The 19,363-nt window shown below is 35.5% G+C and overlaps 2 protein-coding genes across 3 annotated transcripts; both read left to right on the forward strand.

Moving 5' to 3' along the window:
• The first annotated feature begins 2,114 nt into the window (after positions 1-2,114).
• LOC147511665 (histidine-containing phosphotransfer protein 4-like) lies at positions 2,115-4,905 on the forward strand. Of its 2 annotated transcripts, XM_086603331.1 has the most exons (6): positions 2,115-2,500; positions 3,316-3,446; positions 3,536-3,604; positions 3,946-4,017; positions 4,194-4,266; positions 4,600-4,905. In XM_086603331.1, exons 1-6 carry the CDS (start codon positions 2,441-2,443, stop codon positions 4,645-4,647), a joined length of 453 nt encoding a protein of 150 aa, XP_086459457.1. In that variant the 5' UTR covers positions 2,115-2,440; the 3' UTR covers positions 4,648-4,905. The 2 variants fall into 2 exon arrangements, with proteins under 2 accessions (XP_086459457.1, XP_086459458.1); XM_086603332.1 differs by lacking the exon at positions 3,946-4,017 and having other exon boundaries at positions 2,196-2,500.
• A 3,350-nt stretch (positions 4,906-8,255) lies between these two features.
• LOC147511666 (pseudo histidine-containing phosphotransfer protein 5-like) lies at positions 8,256-18,690 on the forward strand. The gene is made up of 6 exons (XM_086599403.1): positions 8,256-8,363; positions 9,588-9,712; positions 9,812-9,880; positions 11,483-11,554; positions 11,754-11,826; positions 18,387-18,690. Exons 1-6 carry the CDS (start codon positions 8,313-8,315, stop codon positions 18,432-18,434), a joined length of 438 nt encoding a protein of 145 aa, XP_086455529.1. The 5' UTR covers positions 8,256-8,312; the 3' UTR covers positions 18,435-18,690.
• Positions 18,691-19,363: the final 673 nt, after the last annotated feature.

The following is a 19,363-nucleotide window of genomic DNA, read 5'->3' on the forward strand; positions in this document are numbered from 1 at the left end:
AGGGGAGGACAGAGGGAGTAAGTCATTATTACTAGTATGACTATTGTCATGGTGTTGCACTGTAGCTTAGCATGAGTGTGTTTTTTGGTAACTAGCTTAGCATGAGTTGGACCCTAGTACCGTCATCCTCAATGGGCCATCGCCCGTATTCTGCTTGTGCCCACTAAACTTGTCTATCATAGAGTTGATGAGCATCTCTGTGATGGCTTTGGTATCAAATGGAGATTGGTTTAATCTGTCTTACAAATCATCCTCTGGAGTTCGTTTATGATGTGTAGGTTTGTGTGTTACACGAGGAAGAGCCTCTCTGGAGTGTGTTCCATTAAAAGGATGGAATGCGATTCACCTGAATTAGAAACTTATTTTGTTTAACATTTTTTTTTTTTCTCGAAAAAATATATTTTTGTAACAGCACCAAAGGTTAGATTGTTTGTACAATCCAATATGAGCCAGTCAGCCATGTGATTTCTTTCTTGTGAGTACAATCATAAAATGATGAAAAGGTTTGACTATTTTTGGGTGACATCTATTATACATTTCTCGGGTATAAATTTATCAACTGATCCTAAAAAAAAAAAAATTAATACGATTCCGTTCTATAAATTGAAATGAGTATTTACGGTTGTTAACAAATTGAAGTTTATTAATGAATTTCGCCAAAATAATTCTTCGGTTGTGAAGTAGAACATATTAAATCTGTTTGTCGGGAATATAAAGATGAATCACTTTTTTGAAAGTGTGAAAAGATAACCAGTCGAAGCATCACTTGCCAAAAATGAAGTACGAATTGCTTATTGCCACCCAAGACTCCAACCGTATTCCTAATGGTTCTGCAGTTGGATTTAAACATGCATGAAATAGTTATTGCTAATAATTAATTAAGTGAGCAGAAGGAACGTTCTGGACCGAGAGAGGGTTATATGGACAAAAATTCATTTGATTGTTTTTCCTATTTTATTAGTAAGAAGAATTAGGTAGCAAGAACATTTGAAGATGTAAACCCCCCCCCCCAAAAATCAAATGGTTGATCGAGTCTGAGGCAAGCTAGCGTCTTTCCACTCGTGATGCTCTTAAGAGTGGTCTGCATAGGTACTTTTAGTCACATAAAGCAGAGCAAGCTTGTAACTTTTGTTTCGGAAGGCAATGAGGCAGTTGTCTAACGAAATTATGGGAATATTAGATTGCTAGCCAAGTACTCGTGCAAAATTAGAAATTAGTATATAGCGTGGACGCCCTAATTATATATATTTTTCTCGTGTGAAAGATTTTCTTAGGACGTCCATATATATATATATATATATATATATGAGTAATATGAGGGACCCTACTACCCTCACCTAGCTTTTGTAATGGTACCCTGAATTCTAACCAGGCGAAACATTTACTTGCTTGTATTGTTCCTTTCATTTGGCATTATATATCTAGAGTAGAAGTGTAGAACCATCCCACCCAACACTAATCCTTCCGTGAAGGGCTGCCTTCAAAAATATCCAGCTCGCCCACAAACGCCATGCTTCTGTTCAATGTTCAATTTAACTCGAGAGGTCTCCTTGGAAAACTAAAGATATTTAGTATGGTTGTTCAACTTTCATATATCATAAAATTATGCGTTTATTGTTGCATTGAGTTTGTTAGTGACTACTTTCACCTAATAAATTTTTTTTTAAAAATATTTGAGGAGAATAAAGAATGATTCAATTAAAGAGGGATGGGTTTGCTTAATTGGCTTAATATTTCAAAAGTAAAAGAATTGAAGTCCTTCACACACTAATGCAAGTGTGAACAAACTTGTTCATTCCCGCCCACTGGCTCGAGTGAGTTGACCAATTGGTAGGTGCATTCTAGATTCCACATTTTATGATATTTTTGTTTGGGGTAAAAGTTTAGGATATTTACGTGTCCGGCTGTATATATATAGAGAAAAGGAAAAAAAACCTGATAATAACACAACAGTACATTTTGTTTAAATTTTTGTTTTTATTAGATAATAACACAATGCCTACCCATACAACTAGTACAATCAAAGTCTGTTGGCATTGAGTGCAACTAAAGATGAAAAGGAAATCTAATAATGAACCCCCTTCATCATACCAAGAAATTATAATAGAATCTGCATGCATTTAATTTGTTTGTGTGCTGAATAAGAGATGTAAGATCCGTGTGCTAAAAATAATGATATAAGATTTGAATATCTTATATAGAATCTGCAGCATGAAAATCCATTTGCCTAATTACTAGCTGTCTAGCTTGATCTTCTGCTTTTCAGTTCATTGCAGCTAGCCGCGTGCACACTCATGTGTGTTTCTTTCCACCTTCCCTTTCTTTGCCTATATATACATCTCTTTGGTACTTCTCATTCATTATCTATTAACTTTGTGTTTTTTTCCTTCATTCCTTCAAAACCCTTTTTCATCTCTCTCTAACCTCTGCTCGATCAAAGATGGGAAGCAAACAGTTGCAGTACCAAGTTGCAAGCATGAGGGACACCCTCTTTAAGCAGGTTTGCTTTATATCCTTCTACCTACTTCTATACGTCAATGCCTTTGAACATCTTCAACTTCATGAAATAATTCTAACCATTATTTATGTGATTATAATTGAAGTTTCAGTTTACTTAGTGTGATTTCTGTCTTCTGTCCATATGAGTGCTTATACTTGCTATATGTTTTATTTTTGGGCCGGTTGAATTAGCACACGTATATATATGCTAATGCCAGTAGTGATATTTGCGTTGGTACTGCTTGTTTGAATGTTTTGGACTTTGGTAGGTAGGAGTACAGTGGGCTAGACATAAGTGGTGGAGGGTCCGTTATACCTTATGATGCATTAGCAGTCAATAATCAGATGGTGGACATACTGTACAATTTAGTAGTCGTATGCACAACTGGATAATTATGAGAGAAATCCTAACTGTGTATCTCATATCTGTTTTAGAGATTTATGGGTACCGGAGTTCCATCTAAGTTTAGTGTTACAACTATTGAAACTTCAGCTAGCTGGTTGACTGGTTCTTTATCTAAAGCTTTTAGAATGTCGTGTTAAAATTCTATGTATGATTACATGCATGTATATACATATTTCAATCCTCACAAAAACCACACTATGAGTTGATTATTTAACTTCACATTGAAACGAGGCGGCAAATTTGTTGCACAAGGTCTCACTTACTATAAATTAGTTAATGAATGGAGAGTATAGGTCTCTTTGTGTGGGATAGCATGCCTTTGGTTGCAATTAAAGAGAATAAGAATGTGCTTACAAATTAAATGTACGCATTTTTTTATTTAGTTTAATTTTCCTATTGAATATTTGCAGGGATACCTTGATGAACAATTCGTTCAGCTTGAAGAATTGCAAGATGATGATAATCCAAATTTTGTTGAAGACATTGTCAAGTCATTCTTTCAGGATTCTGTTAGATCATTTAATAACATTGAGAAGGCTATGTAAGTAAACGAAGTTCATATTAAAAGTCTCCTGAACGTATAATATTGAATTCTATTATTCACATATTAATATCAACGTTACTCTTCAGGGAGAGCCACCCCTTCGACTTTGAGAAGCTGGACAAATACATGCATCAGTTCAAGGGTAGTAGTTCAAGGTAATCATTCTAGACAAATTCGTACACTAGATAGTGAGGTGCGAAGGATCATGTGAATGCTACTGAACAGCCATTGTTTTGAATATTCTTGAGATTCTCAATGGGTCCATTTCACTAAAGAAGGATTCCACCAGAAAAATAACCAAAGTACCACTGTTGAATAGTAGTTCCATTTTACAATTATTACATTTTTCTACACTAGATCGCATATTACATTTTTTTTGGGTAAAGAGATCACATTTAAAAAAAATAAATAAAAAATCACATATTACATGCACATCGGATGTGTTTAATATGAATGTATTGTATTCATATTATGTGTCATGTCAAATATAATGCAGCATTGGTGCTGCAAAGATTAAGGAGGAGAGTACTATGTTCAGGGAATATTGCAGGCAAGGAAGTGCCGAAGGGTATGTTCTTAACACTAATTTATCCTTAGAAATCTAGTCACAGGTTTAATCAAGTGTAACACAAATGAATACAAATGTATTGTATGTTTGGTAATTTTGCAAATGCCTTACTACTAGAGACCAAATAACAGAAACATATTATTTTTGCAAATTAATTTTTCTCATGAATTTTGCAGATGCCTGAGGACCTTCCAGCAACTAAAGAAAGAACACGCAATTTTGAGGAAAAAACTGGAAACATATTTTCAGGTTTCTTCTACAACTTCTACACATAATACTTTGCACTGGGCCCAATCCAAGGTTTTAAGCACTGGGCCATAGCAGGGACAAATACCAACCAACCTCAGCTCTGTAGTCTTTTATTCCTTACCCAAACGAGTTGTCATGGCCCAGCCCCACCCAAAAACTATACATGTTTATGAAGGACTTGTTTAACATTTGGGCCAGCTAGATATACTGATATTTTCACTATAACAAATGTGAATAGCAAAACAAGCTTGCTTCTCATGCAATATATAAGCTGAATTGTTGGAATGAAAAATTAATTCTGATTCATTTTCTTTTTGGCATTTCATATTATAGTTGGCAAGACAAGCTGGTCCTACTGAAACAGCTTGTCGTTCCAAGTAAGACACAACAACGCTGACTGACCAGTGGCAAAGACGAAATAAAAGCGCGCGAGGCGTAAAAGGGTTCAATGAACAAGTGGAAACTATGGCCAATCACAGTGAAATGGTGTAGGAGGTCTCCTGTGAGACATAGATAAGAATTATGCTTGTAATTTGCATAAAGTGCAATATATGGAAGTTTTGGTTTCTTGTTGCTTTTTCCAACAGCTAATACAAGTACTTTGTTGGAGTAAATAAATTTTCGATGTTCCTGCTGATCTTTTATACTGGCTCCATGGACTATTAAGTTGTAACCATATATGCTTGTAATCTTGTTTTTGGACTACATTCAAATTTCAGACTACCTCTACCTAAAAAACAAGTAAAAACCAAAAACCAAATAATGTTGCGTGAGATGATTAAGTCATCCTCGAAGAAGCGAGCATGATATCAGATAACCCTTTTCTAGAAAATTTGATGTTGTGAACCTGTGATACAAATTCTGCACTCAGCAAACATAATTGTGGATGTCATCACACAGAATGCAACGAAATTTAGCTCTATACGTTGTTTATCAGACAAATTTCAATTTCTGGAATATTAACCATCGAAAATTCATTGGCATTATTTTTTCCAACACAATTGTCAACGTAGGCCCAAATTTCAGAGTTGACGTTTGGTCGTCATTGACCTTTCAACTTTTGCCACTCCAGGTAATAAAGAAGAAGATGAGTTTATCATTTACAAAAAGGGTGATTAAATCCGAATGAGAGCTTTTTCCAAAATATTGAAAACTCCTCTTACCAGGGTGTGTGTGCTCTTATGTTGAGATTTATAAAATAATGCCAAATCAGAAATCTAAAGCCTTGCATTGCATTTTGAGATAGTTTTATAAAACTTTTAATGCCAAATCAAGAAATCAAAGGTGATAAAAAAAGCCGGGATGTTGCATTAAAATTGAAAAAAAACTCTCGGACGGAATGAAACATCCCGTCCGGGAAATTTAAAAAAATCCTCAAGAATCTAACATCCCGAAAAAAAAAACCCATTTTTATCCAACATACGAAGTTAAAATGGTTTTGAGTTGTTTTGATGTCCCCACCCTTAATTTAATTGATAGTTTATAGCATTCAAATGCTCTTATGATAATTATTAAATCCTCAAGCCGCTTATTACAAAATGGTTTTGAGTTGGATGTCCCCACTTAATTTAATTATATTATAGCATCAAACCAAATTATTTCTCTGCCCTAAGAGCATTTTTAGGCTTCTTCAATATCAAACACCAAATTTTTAAAAATTTGATAAAAACCATTTTTAGTGGTGAGACCAAATAAAAAAAAATACCAAACCAAACATCAAATAGGCTCCCATTTGGTGTTTGGTTTGATGTTGTATCAACGTACGACACAGTGTGTTCAAAAAGTCACCGCGGTTTTCAAACACTATATGGGTTTCTTTGGCATAGTTTTCAAAAAGCATCGTGGGCTTTGAAACACCGCGTTGTGTGGGCTTTGGACTAAACTGTGGGATTTCTGGTGTGGTGTTTCGAAAGCTGCGTTAGCTATTCTGGCACGGTTTATCCAAAGTAGTGTAATTTGGTGTCGAATTTTTGATGTATGGGCTGAAGTTGTTTTGTGTTTATTTGGTTTGGTGTTTGTTTGGTAAAAAATTTTGGTATTTTTCAGGTCTCACCATTAAAGATGCTCTACGGACTCATGTACTATATATAATATATATGTAATTGTCCACATGTTTGACTCAAGATCAAGATCGATATGCCACATATAAAATGACCACCGCATGTGGAGATTTATAATCCAACATCAGCTATCTAAGTAAAGGCTTACATATATTATATAAAAAGCGGAGGGTTAAAACCACATTCTTTATATTGGGAATTAGAGATCACGTTAATCCCGACTAACAACAATTCACCTCAAGATCTTGGAATCAATGACAAAAAATACAACCACTAAAGCAATAATGAAATAACAAAGAAAATGAACACAAAAAATTTATGTGGTTCGACAATTGCCTATGTTCACAAGCGCACTAAAATCCACTATAGTAAAAAATATGTATACAATGTCACGAGCCTCACACTCCACAAACACCAATCTCTCTCACTTACAATATACACACAATTTTGGCACTCACAAATTTATGTTACTACACTATCACAATGCACTCACAAATTTGGCTACTGCCTTTATTCCAACAATGTACTCTTAATGGGCCCCATACTATGAGCTCTCATAATTATGTGCTATAATAATTGACTAGTCTCATGGGGTATTTATAGACCCAAGAGAACCAAGACGTGAGGAACCAAAATAGTAAATGATTTCCAAAACCAATTTACCTGTCCATCACCGTTTAGGAGAAGTACGTTGTGTAGTGGTTCTATGTTTCCAATTCTAAATTGGAAACCAAACACGTATGTGGATCTAATGTTCACATGCTTATTCACGCTCCATACATTTTACGCCTACATTGCGCCCACATCGATCTATGAGTTCTAAATGAATTAAGAGCATTTTTTTGTGGATATATGATCTCCCCAACATAGAGATCATCCTCATAAAAAATCATTTCATTTAAATGGTCTAACCATGCATGCAAAATATCGTGCCCAATTTTGAACTTTTAATTATCTAACAACCCACAATTATATGCTTTCATAACAAGTCTTGACAAGACCAAATTTTTTAGAATGAGTTGATTTTTAGGGAGCATATTCTCCATGGGGAGGATATAATTGTCCACAAAAAATAAGTTTTTAATTCATCCTTTATTTCCACATTTTCCATGAATGTGTACACAATGTGGGTGTAAGATAATGTGGCTCTATCCCTCCTCTTATAAAAATAATTAGATATTAGGCTGCTCCACTCATTGCCAATTGGTTTTGAGTTGAGTAGGTGAGTTTAAGATAAGTGACCTATACATCGTTCACAATTTTAATTCATAAGGTGAGTTTAAGAGAAGTGACCACATCACAACCAAAGTACATACTTCCATCGCCGGCATATACATCGTTTACATTAGTTGTGTTACGAATGACTCACATAGATGTATTTGGTTCACCTAAAAAACAATTGTACCATGTCACTATCTACATGGCATGAGGCTAACATCATGAACTATGATGGGTAATTAATTATGGATCCATAACCCGTTTTTGAGAGTTTGCTACAACTTTATGTATGGTTGGATTTTGATACAATTCAGCTGCTTTCGAGAGGAGCATCATGGAGTAAGTTGCAAATAACTTAACCACAATGCCATGCGCGCCTACGCCTTGTTTTGAAAGTGAAAATGGAATCCGCTCAAGTAGATTTTATCTTCTGTATATATTAGGTGTTAGATTTACTGTGGGCGTTGTTGTTTCTTTGAAACCCTTCTTACCGTCCTACAAAGAAGTTTTGGAATCTAATTAATTTAGCACTATAAATGGAGAAATATTTGATATTTTTATGAAAAGAATCACATGAAATTCCATTTGTTAATTTTGGTAATCTTCTTTAACCATTTTGAAAGACCCACGTGTTACGCGTTCTTTTCCACCTTACATGTGGTAGCTGTTTTTCCCTTATAAGTACACTCTTTGGGTTAGTGATTCTCATCACTTTTCAAGTCATCGGTCAAATACAATCTTCTATCTTTATCTCACTCTCTGTAAACGATGGAGAACCAGCAGATTATTGCAAGCATGAGGCTCGCTCTCTTGAATGAGGTTTAATTTTAATATGTTAAATATGTTGTTTCTAGTTCGTATAACTTTTCATAAGAATAATATGCATGAAATTACATTTTGCATGCATCTAATGGTTTCCATTGTCAAGTCGTTATCACTTGGCATTAGGCAATGCAAGTCGAATTCCCGTTTACTTAGTGTTGCTTGTCTAAGGGGTTAATTTTAGAACATGTTTGAAAAAATAATTTTGTATTTTTTTTTTGGGTGTATAAGCATATATTTTATGCAGAGTGAATATAATGAAGTTTTACCTGCATTTTGGAGTGATTTTTATTCAAATAAAGCACCTTACATGTTTGATGAGCGCTTAAGAGAACATATTTTGGTTAAGGGGCGAATAGTTGCTCTACCACGCATGCATGTTTTAGATCCATTGTAAGGGCATTGGATCTACAACATAAAAGCATTTTAGAATGGAAAGATCCATTAGATATATAATTAACCAATTATAGAACATTTCAAGTGGTTAATCAATCAATACGACGATCTTCCGTATATAAATTATAATCCCGGTTGAATAGCAAGAAAGAAAATTTGAAAATGAAATTAAAAAAATCATTTTTCAATTGAAAAAAATAATTAATTTTTAATAAATGCATTAATTATCAGTTTGTTTGATTTTGTGCTAGAAAAGTTCAAATTTTCATTTTTTGTTTGATAGTTGAAAAATATGTGAAGGTAATTCCAAAATGTTAAGTTAAAGTAATTGAAATGAAAACAAATTCTTCATATATGATTTGGATTCAGGATGAGCATTTGGATTCAAATTAAAACTGGCTTAATTAAAATTGTGGTCGACAAACATTTTGGTTTTTTTGAGCAAAAAAAAAACATTTTGGTTTATTTGTTATTTTGGTAATTTACATTCAGGTTAATTTATTTGAACTATGGAAAATCAAAATAAGTAATAATTTTGTACTTAATGAATAAACTAAAAGCATAAAATGTTGAATCTACTTTTAGTTTAATAAACAAATATAGTGATACCCTCTAGTTGCAAGATCTAACAACTACGAGATGGTTTTTTTTTTCCCATGAAAAAGCATAACCGTTGGATCTTACAAATTGGGGTGGTTTAAAACTAACCCAAAAAAAGAAGTTTAGTCAGTTCTTTAAACATGTGACCAAGTCCGACCAATTGACTTTTGCAAGCTTAAGAGATGGTATTGATGTGTATGCTTATTGTGTGTTTATTTGTTGCAGGGGTACCTTGATGCACAATTTGTGCAACTTGAGGAATTGCAAGACAATGCTAATCCAAATTTTGTTGAAGAAATTGTGACACTATTCTTTAGGGGTTCAACCATGAGCGATATTGAAAAAGAATTGTTAGTTTTGGATTAGATATTAATTAAACTTCTAAATTTTGTATATATAATTTTGAAGTAACATAACTAATCAATATAAATGTATGGTTATATATGCAGAAAGAAAAGCCCCATTAACTTTGACACGCTGGACAAAGTTGTTCATCGGCTCAAGGGTAGCAGTTCCGGGTAACTATTATTTTTAGGGGTTAGTTAGGGATACCCCTCTATTATTAGTTGCAATTAGTGTTATCCCCCTCCCTCTTTATTTTCAAAAATATTAGTGATACCCCCCAGTTGCAAGTGCAAGATCCAATTGTTACGAGATGATTTTTTTTTTCACATGAAGAAACATGACCGTTGGATCTTACAAATGGGGGGGTTAACACTAATTGCTTTTAGTTATTCTTCTTATTATTATGTAAAAACTTTCGTAATAAAAAAATTTGTTTTAAATGAGTTGGTAATTTGGTATCATTAAATTCATTTGTAAGTTGTAATTTGTAAATCTAATACTTGACATGGTAGCTCAACTTATTATCCAAAAAAAAAAAAAAAAACTTTGTAGGTCAATTGCTAATTGCTACTAATACATGTACTGGGGGTATCCCTAACTAACCCTATTTTTAGTTATTCTTCTTATTATTATGTAAAAACTTTCGTAATAAAAAAATTTGTTTTAAATGAGTTGGTAATTTGGTATCATTAAATTCATTTGCAAGTTGTAATTTGTAAATCTAATACTTGACATGCTAGCTCAACTTATTATCCAAAAAAAAAAGACTTTGTAGGTCAATTGGTCATTGTGTACCAAGTCACCAACTACGTTCATCTATTCAAGACTTTAAGTATTTACTTCTTAAAAAAAGGGGCGCAGTATTGACACCCCCACTTTATGGGATTGACACCCCTTTGGCAAAAAGTAGAACAATAATGGTTATTCTTTATATGTCATTTTACACCCCATATGTCCGATAGTTCTACGACATCAGGTTGTCACGAGATTCATATCTAACGATAGGCAGTTGCCACGAGATCGCATAATCCACGGCATCAGGTTGCCGTAAAATCCCATATCCCACGGCAAGGAGTTGTTGCGGAGGATTTTTTTTTGTGTTTTTTTTTTTTTCACTTCAAATTTTGCGTATTTAACACACACGACATATAGATACCTCATTTTCTTATTTAGAGCTTCTTTATACACTCTAAGAACAATACCAAAACCATGAAAAAAAAATATACAACCGAGACATAATTTTGCTATCTTGTAGCATATATTTTCATATGTTATAAGAAAAACTTGTGATCAAATTAATGAAGAAGAGTTTTGATAATTAACACAAGTAAATACTCCATTTTAGTAAACACAACCATCTCGCGGCAACTAATTTTTTTTACTTTGGCTATTAAAAAAAAATTTAAACAAAAAAGGACCCACGACAACAACCTTCCGTGGGATATGGAATCTCGCGGCAATCCGATATCGTGGATTGTGCAATCTCTCGGCAATTTTTTGTTGTAAGTGTTTTTTTATGTGATTAATAGAAGGGTGCCAATACCTTGGAATTGGTAAAAAGGTGTCAATCCCATAAAGTGGGGTGTCAATACCGCGACCCTACTAAAAATGCTCGTAAGTTCCAACTTCATTCTCAAAACTGGCCCTGTATCCAAAGTTCCAAACAACAATGATGACATTACAATTATCAAATCCAACCAATTCATTGTTAGTGTAACATTATACAAATTTGTTGATTATTTTTCAATAATAATTAACATAGTTATTATTTATAGCGTTGGAGCTGCAAAGGTTGTGGCAGAGAGCATAAAGTTGAGGGACTTTTGCAGGGAGCGCAATGTGGAAGGGTAAAATACTTGAATTCTTTTACCAAATTCATTTACGTAATGCTGATTGACAATTTTGGGAGGGACTGGCCGTTTATTTGTTGGATGATCTTGATAAATACTTACAATCTAAATTAGTGGTTATGTTATTTCAAATGCAAATTTTAGTTGTTTCTAATTTAATTAGAAAACCTGATGATTTTGTTTGATAAATTTTCAGATGCAAAGAGGCATTTGAAGAGGTGAAAAAAGAATACTCTACTCTGAAGAGCAAACTTGAGACCTATTTCCAGGTGCCTTTTTCTCATTTTTTAGCCACATAATGGTAGTATATAGGTTAAGACCATAATCACAACCCATGGGACTTTAGTTAAGTACTTAAGTTGAGCAGAATAGCAGTTACATCACTTAGATCAACTCCAATACAAACCTTACTAGGATAATTGGAGCGAAAAATCTCAGTTTAAACTTTAAACCCAAACCTCAAAACTTAACGCAAATGGACCATAGGTTACATGCCCAAATTAGATTAGTCTCGTAAGTCTGGGCTTAGCTAGATTTCGTGCTCCAGAAAAAGGTTCTAAATAGAATATTGTTGTGAGGATGGGTTCTTTGTCATATTTACTTCAAGAAAATAGTCAGCGGACTAATTTCGGGCCAACATCCCTCACAATGATAATTTTTCGGGTGAAAATAACTCGAAAAACCAATTTTCAGGTAAAAATAATCTGTAAGGACAAATAATCTAGAATTGAAATAAATGTTTTCCGATTTTATTCTTTTTGGCGTTTTGGTATTGTTCATACTTTATGTTGATATTTGAACAGTAATTATTCATACCCAAATAAATGAGCATACCTCATACACTATACTGATGTATGAACAATGATTATTCATAGTTCATGTTGAGATATGAACAATAGCCCAAATATGTATGAACATGTATGAATTATCACTCCAATAGGTGTTCTTATTGATCATACATTATGTTGAGATATGAACAATGATTGTTCATACCCCAAATAAGTATGTTTGTTCATACTATATACACCGGGTCATTTCAGTTGAACCGGGCCATTTATTATTTCGGGTCAAAAGTATACTTAACTGTTCTAAAAATCGGTCTAGGCGGCCGCCTAGGCGGTCTCTAGGCGCTAGGCGGTGCCTAACTGACTCACCCAAGTCGTTTAAAAATCGGTGGACCAACTAGGCGGGCTAGGCGACCTCTAGGCGGTCTAATCAAGGTTTTTTTTTTTTTTTTTTTTTTTTTTTTTTAATTTTGATTTTAAATGATTCGAAAATTAAAGGCTAGTGTTGGCTTAAGATTTGAATGAGTTTAAAAGACTAAAGTCTAATGTAAATTATATCCCACTATAACAAAGAGTATGTTTTTATATGAAGTCGATATTCTTCAACTATTACGTATTTTTGTAATAAGTATTTTGTTTGTGTTTATTTTTTGAGTTATGGTAAATGATTTTCTTCATTTCTTATAATATAGGTGTGTATTACTATATAATTAGGGGAAAAAAATCGCCTAGCACCTAGCCCGTCTAGGTGTAGAACTAGATGATTCAATTCAATTCAGTTCTATATTTACTTGATTGAATTCTAAAGAGGTTACAATTATTTATATAGAGGTTACAAACAAAGAAACAAAACAGTTAGTGACTTGAGAAACACGAGGCGTGGGTCGCGCTGTGTTTGTACTGGAGATGAGCGCGGGTCACGCTCTAGCTACTGGACATCGGTAATGCTTGAGGCGTAGGTCGCGCTCCATCAGGCTTTATCTTGAGCGCAGGTCGCGCTCTATACATGAAAAGCTATATACAGCTTTCTACACTCCCCCTCAAGTTGGTGCATAGATGTCAATCATGCCCAACTTGTCAATTGAGTTGTCAAACACCTTGTGAGATACACCTTTGGTAAGAACATCAGCTAATTGCTCCTCTGAGGTTACGAACGGAAAACGAATAACCTTCCTGTCAAGATTTTCTTTAATAAAATGACGATCAACCTCTACATGCTTTGTTCGATCATGTTGAACTGGATTATATGCAATTTGAATGACGGCTTGATTATCACAATGTAAATCCATAGGCTTTTGAAGCTTGAAGCCCAATTCCATCAAGACAGTATGGATCCATAACAATTCACATACTCCCTATGCCATACCTCAAAATTCAGCTTCTGCACTCGATCTGGCAACAACTTTCTGTTTTTTACTATGCCAAGTTACAAGATTTCCACCTACAAAAGTGAAATATCCTGATGTAGAACGTCTATTAGTTTTATCACCAGCCTAATCTACATCTGTGTATCCGACAATATCCAATACATCATACTTTCCAAACAGTAAACTTTTGCCAGGTGCCTTCTTCAAATACTTCAAGATACGAGAGACTGCATCCATATGTTCTTCACTAGGACAATGCATAAACTGACTAACCACACTCACATCATAAGCAATATCAGGTTTAGTATGATAGAGATAAATTAACCTTATTACAAGATGCTGATACCTTCTTTTATCAGTAGGGACTTGATCAAGATGAATGACGAGTCCATGATTCATCTCAATGGGTGTCTCCATTGGTTTGCAATCCAACATTCCTGTTTCAGCAAGCAAATCTAGGACATACTTCCTCTGTGAGAGTGAAATCCCCTTTTTAGACCTTGCAACTTCAATACCCAGAAAATACTTCCAGTTGTCTTAGATCCTTCATTTCAAATTCTTCCGACAAATACTTCTGCAATTCATTTATTTCCTTCAGATCATCCCCTATAACGATCATGTCATCAACATACACAATTAGAGCTATAATCTTACCATCCTTGTGTTTGATAAACAAGGTATGATCAGAATTGCTCTGTTTGTACTCAAAAACTCTCATTGACTGTGTAAGTCTTCCAAACCAAGCTCTTGGAGACTGTTTCAGGCCATACAAAGCCTTCTTTAGTTTACACACCTTCCCAACATCTTTGAGATGGTTCTTCACACCTAGAGGCATATCCATGTCTTCCTCCAAATTCCCATTTAGGAATGCATTCTTCACATCAAGCTGATGCAAGGGCCAATCTATATTTGCTGCAAGCGAAATTAAAATTCGGATCGTATTGATTTTTGCCACAGGTGCGAAAGTCTCCTCATAATCAATTCCATAACGCTGTGTGTATCCCTTGTCAACCAATCTCGCCTTATATCTATTAATAGTTCCATCTGCATTAAGCTTCACAGTAAACACCTAACGACATCCAATAGTCTTCATTCTAATAGGCATATCAACTACCTCCCATGTTACATTCATTGCTTTCTTCCATTTTGGATCTTTCAAAGCATCCTACACGTTACTAGGAATAGATACAGTAGATAATTGATTTATGACAAGTGCATGTGACTCAGAAAGGCTATGGTTAGACATAGAGTTAGCTATAGGATATTTGACATTGGCTTTGATGTATGGTTCATATTGTTTCTTAGGAACTCCTTTACTAGCTCTCTGTGATTGTCTAGGTTCAAGACTTTCTAACCCAACAGATTCATCAACGGTTATAGGAGGTACCTGAGGCGGATCATTCTGATCGAGATCTTCAGTTATTGATGTAGAAGGGGAAATGTCGTGTACTACAGTTTCAGATACATCCAGATCATGTGCTTCCGTCTCTACTGCTACAGGATCAATTTCTGCTTCAGGAACTTCAAATCGTTCCTCCAAGTGTTCCAATTCCCCAAAGACATAAGGATTCCCTTCACTGTCACTCTCCCCTTGAAGGGAAGACTGGGAAACTCCCCCTGAGTAATACGGGTCGGATTCATGGAATGAGACATCAAGAGATATATGCATCTTGTCAGTAATTGGATAATAACACCTATACCCTTTCTGAAACTCGGCATAACCCACAAAAATACACTTTTTTGTAGGAGGATCAAGTTTACTTCGTTCTAGTTATGGGATATGGACATAAGCTCTACATCCAAACACCCGAGGCTCCAAGTTAGGCATGGATAGGATGGACAAAAGTGTATGGAGTTTCTGATAAGGATTCTGGAACTCAATTACCCGTGAGGGAGTACGGTTTATAACATAGGCTGCTGATTTCACTGCTTCACTCCAATAGGATCGAGGTACATTCATGCCAAACAAGGAAGCACGGACAACTTCCAATAACTGCCTGTTCTTCCGTTATACTAAACCATTTTGTCGGGGGGTACCAGAATTGGAGGTTTGATGATGAATTCCAATTGACCAACAAAATTCAGATATGAGGCCATTCACAAATTCGCCACCATTATCAGACTGAAAGACCCTGATAGATTGTTGATATTGTGTCGCCACCATTTTGTAAAAAACAGTTAACATCCCATATACATCACTTTTGTGTTTCAGTAATGACACCCAAGTCATGCGAGTGCAATCATCAATAAAGGTCATATAATAGCGAACTCCAGAAAAAGAAGAAACCTTGGCAGGACCCCAAACATCAGAGTGAATTTTCATAAAAGGAACAGGACCTCTATTAATACTTGGTGAATATGAAATACGATGGCTCTTGGCCAGTTCACAAATGTCACAATGAAACTCAGAATCACTAACAATTGAAAATAACTGAGGTTGCAACCTCTTAAGATAACTAAACGAAAGATGACCTAACCGACGATGCCATAACCACACAATTTCTTTTGCATTCTCAACCCTATTTACCTGATTAGCTTGCCCCAGAGAATTTTTCTGTTTCTCTCCAGTTTCTGTCAAGTCCAGATAGTACAGTTTCTCCCTTCTAACACCATAACCAAGGACTTGTCGAGTCAGAATGTCCTGAAAAACACAGAAGGATGGATAGAATGTCACAGTACATGCAAGTACTAGAATAATTTGACAAACAGACAATAGGTTATAAGCAAGGGATGGAACAACTAAGACAGATTCAAGAGTGAGGGTTTTATATAACACAATAGAACCTTCTCCGCTAACCGGAGTTGGAGTACCATCTGCAGTAGAAACAACAGTTTGAGGTGAATCTTTAAGACTTTCCACAAGGCTAGGGTCATTTGTCATATGGTCAGATGCACCTGAATTAATTATCTATGTACTATTCGAAATAACCTTACCATTCATACCTGATTGAGTTACATTAGCCGAAACATGGTCTGGATGGCCATGCACAACATTAGCAATGATAGCCTTGCTTATATTCTTTCGTGGCCTCTTTGTGAAGACCCACCAATCAAGATAACCAATCACTTCATAACATCTCTCCTTGCTATGACCCAATTCTTCACAAACACTGCACTTTTTATCTGCATAAGGATTGGATTTACCTTTAGGGTGGCGTGAAGGACTAGAGAAATCGGGTGGAGTAATGGTCTTGCTATGAACAGCCAAGACAGAGGATTCAGTTGATAAAGAGTGCCCCATAGCCTGTTTCTCCGATTGCACCTTGCGAATGTAAGCATATCTTTGCTCCAAGGAAAATTTAGGTTCCTTGCGAAGAATATCTCCACACACCTTATCATACTCTGAATCTAGTCCACGCAAAAACATATGAACCCGCAATCTGGTCATTGTTGACGTCTCATGAACTACAACTGCAACATTGTTATTCTGAGATGTCACCCTTTGATTAATCTCCTGGAATAGAGCCACCAATTCATTGTAATAGGAAGAAATAGGTCTCCCATTCTGCTTCGCTTCAAAGCACTTCGTATTCAATTCAAAAATTCGAGTCATCATAGAAGGTCTTCTCCACAACCTCCCAAATGTCTTTCGCAGTAGGAAGACGAATATATCGATTCATAGGAGAAATCTCCATAGAATCAATAAGCTAACTTTTCACCTTTTCATTATTTGTTGCCCAAGCTTCATATTCAGTCGAAGTCATATCCGGTTCAACATTTGCGCCAGTAAAAAAACCAATCGTTCCCCTTGCTCCAATACGCATCCGCATGAGAGGAGCCCATATGATATAGTTGGACTCATCTAATGAAATAGTTTTTGGGAATGCGGAGTTGTCTTGTGGGGTGTAGTGGTGATGTATGACGTTTGAGAAATTGTTGTCAGATTCAGCCATTGCAGAAAAAAAAACGAAAAAAATTTGGGTTTTAGGTTTAGGTTTTGGAAAAAAAAATTGGGTTTGAGATTCAAGGGTTCAAGGATGGTTTGATTAATGGTTGTAATACGTAGTGGATTTCAATGGTTTGGCTCTGATACCATGTCGAACCAGATGATTTAATTCAATTCAGTTCTATATTTACTTGATTGAATTCTAAAGAGGTTACAATTGTTTATATAGAGGTTACAAACAAAGAAACAAAACAATCGGTGACTTGAGAAACACAATGCGCGGGTCGCGCTGTGTTTTTACTAGAGACTAGCGTTGTTCACACTCTAGCTACTGGACATCGGTAATGCCTGAGGCGCAGGTCGCGCTCTATACATGAAAAGCTATATATAGCTTTCTACACTAGGCACTGCCTAGAAGGCCTAGGCGCTCTCCCACCGCCTGACTACCGCCTAACGTTTTTTACTGCCTAGAAGGCCTAGGCGCTAGGCACTCTCCCACCGCCCGACTACCGCCTAGCATTTTTTAGAACACTGTCTTAATCTTTCATCTACCCGGTATATTTGACGTGAGTGATTAAAAAAAAGGTGGTTAAAAAAAAGGTGGTTTTGAGAGTGATTTTTTCGTCCATTTCGTCCTTGAGAGTAAACTCCGTATTTACTTATATATAATTGTGTAATGTTCGTATGATCGTATCATCATTTCTATTTAAGATTTTAAGTACACCATCCATATGCTGCTTTTTTTATTCAATATAAATAAAATAACGAATGTCGCTTCTTTAAAATCGCAGTTGGTTAGGCAAGCTGGACCAGCTGAAACAGCTTCTCGTCCCAAGTAAGCAAAAGAGGCTCCAGGTGACTATGATGGCAATGAGGAGGAGAACTGAAAGTTGAGAAGCTTTTTAAGATATGCACTGAATAAAAGCGAAATTTCAGAAATTTCGTTTGTGGACTACATAGTTTTATGTGTTATGTCTTATGTTTTGCAATTCCAGTACTAGTAAATTAGTAATGCAAGTTTGGTTCAAGTGTTTTAGTAGCTACAGGTCTAATGATTTTGTCTGCATGAATAAACCGGAATGTTTGGACACAGAATTGAATTGGTGTTGGTGAACAAAACCAGCTTCATAGTTCATACTATACAAATTGGCAAGTAGGCACTAGCCAGAATTATATAATTACAATACTGGTTTGGCTCATTTGTAAAGGCCAATCAATATCCTGAACAAATCAATACAGATTTGAAGAAGGATTTTTTTTTTTTTGGTGCAATTCATACTATTATATATATATGCCATCAAACGACTAAAGGTACACAGTTTGACTGAATCATACAACTTGGCAGCTCGGACTTCCTTAGCTGGTGGTAAGCCCAAGCTACCAGAGAATCTGCATCCCCGTTCAAAAGCCTACTAATCCATCTAAAAACAGAAGAGTTAAAACTAGATATCAAGGAGTTAATATTAGCTATTAAAGTTGTCCATCCCCAACGGTATGAGTTGCCTTGTAAGGCTTTGATCACTTCAGCATTGTCTCCTTCAAAAACAAAATGTTTCACTTTGAGATGTTATGCCAGCAAAACCGCAACTTCAGCTGCTTCAAGCTCGCCTTACGCACATCCAAGGCTCGAACCTTCCGGACAGTTTGCTCCCACTATACTTCCCTCACTATCTACTGCTATAGCTCCAGCTCCAGCCCACCCTATCTGCCTGTGATATGACACATCAAATCTAATGATTATACTATCATTTGGTATATTTGGAAAAAC

The sequence above is a fragment of the Coptis chinensis genome, chromosome 3 (genome assembly GCF_015680905.1).
Source record: "Coptis chinensis isolate HL-2020 chromosome 3, ASM1568090v1, whole genome shotgun sequence".
Lineage (NCBI taxonomy): Eukaryota > Viridiplantae > Streptophyta > Magnoliopsida > Ranunculales > Ranunculaceae > Coptis > Coptis chinensis.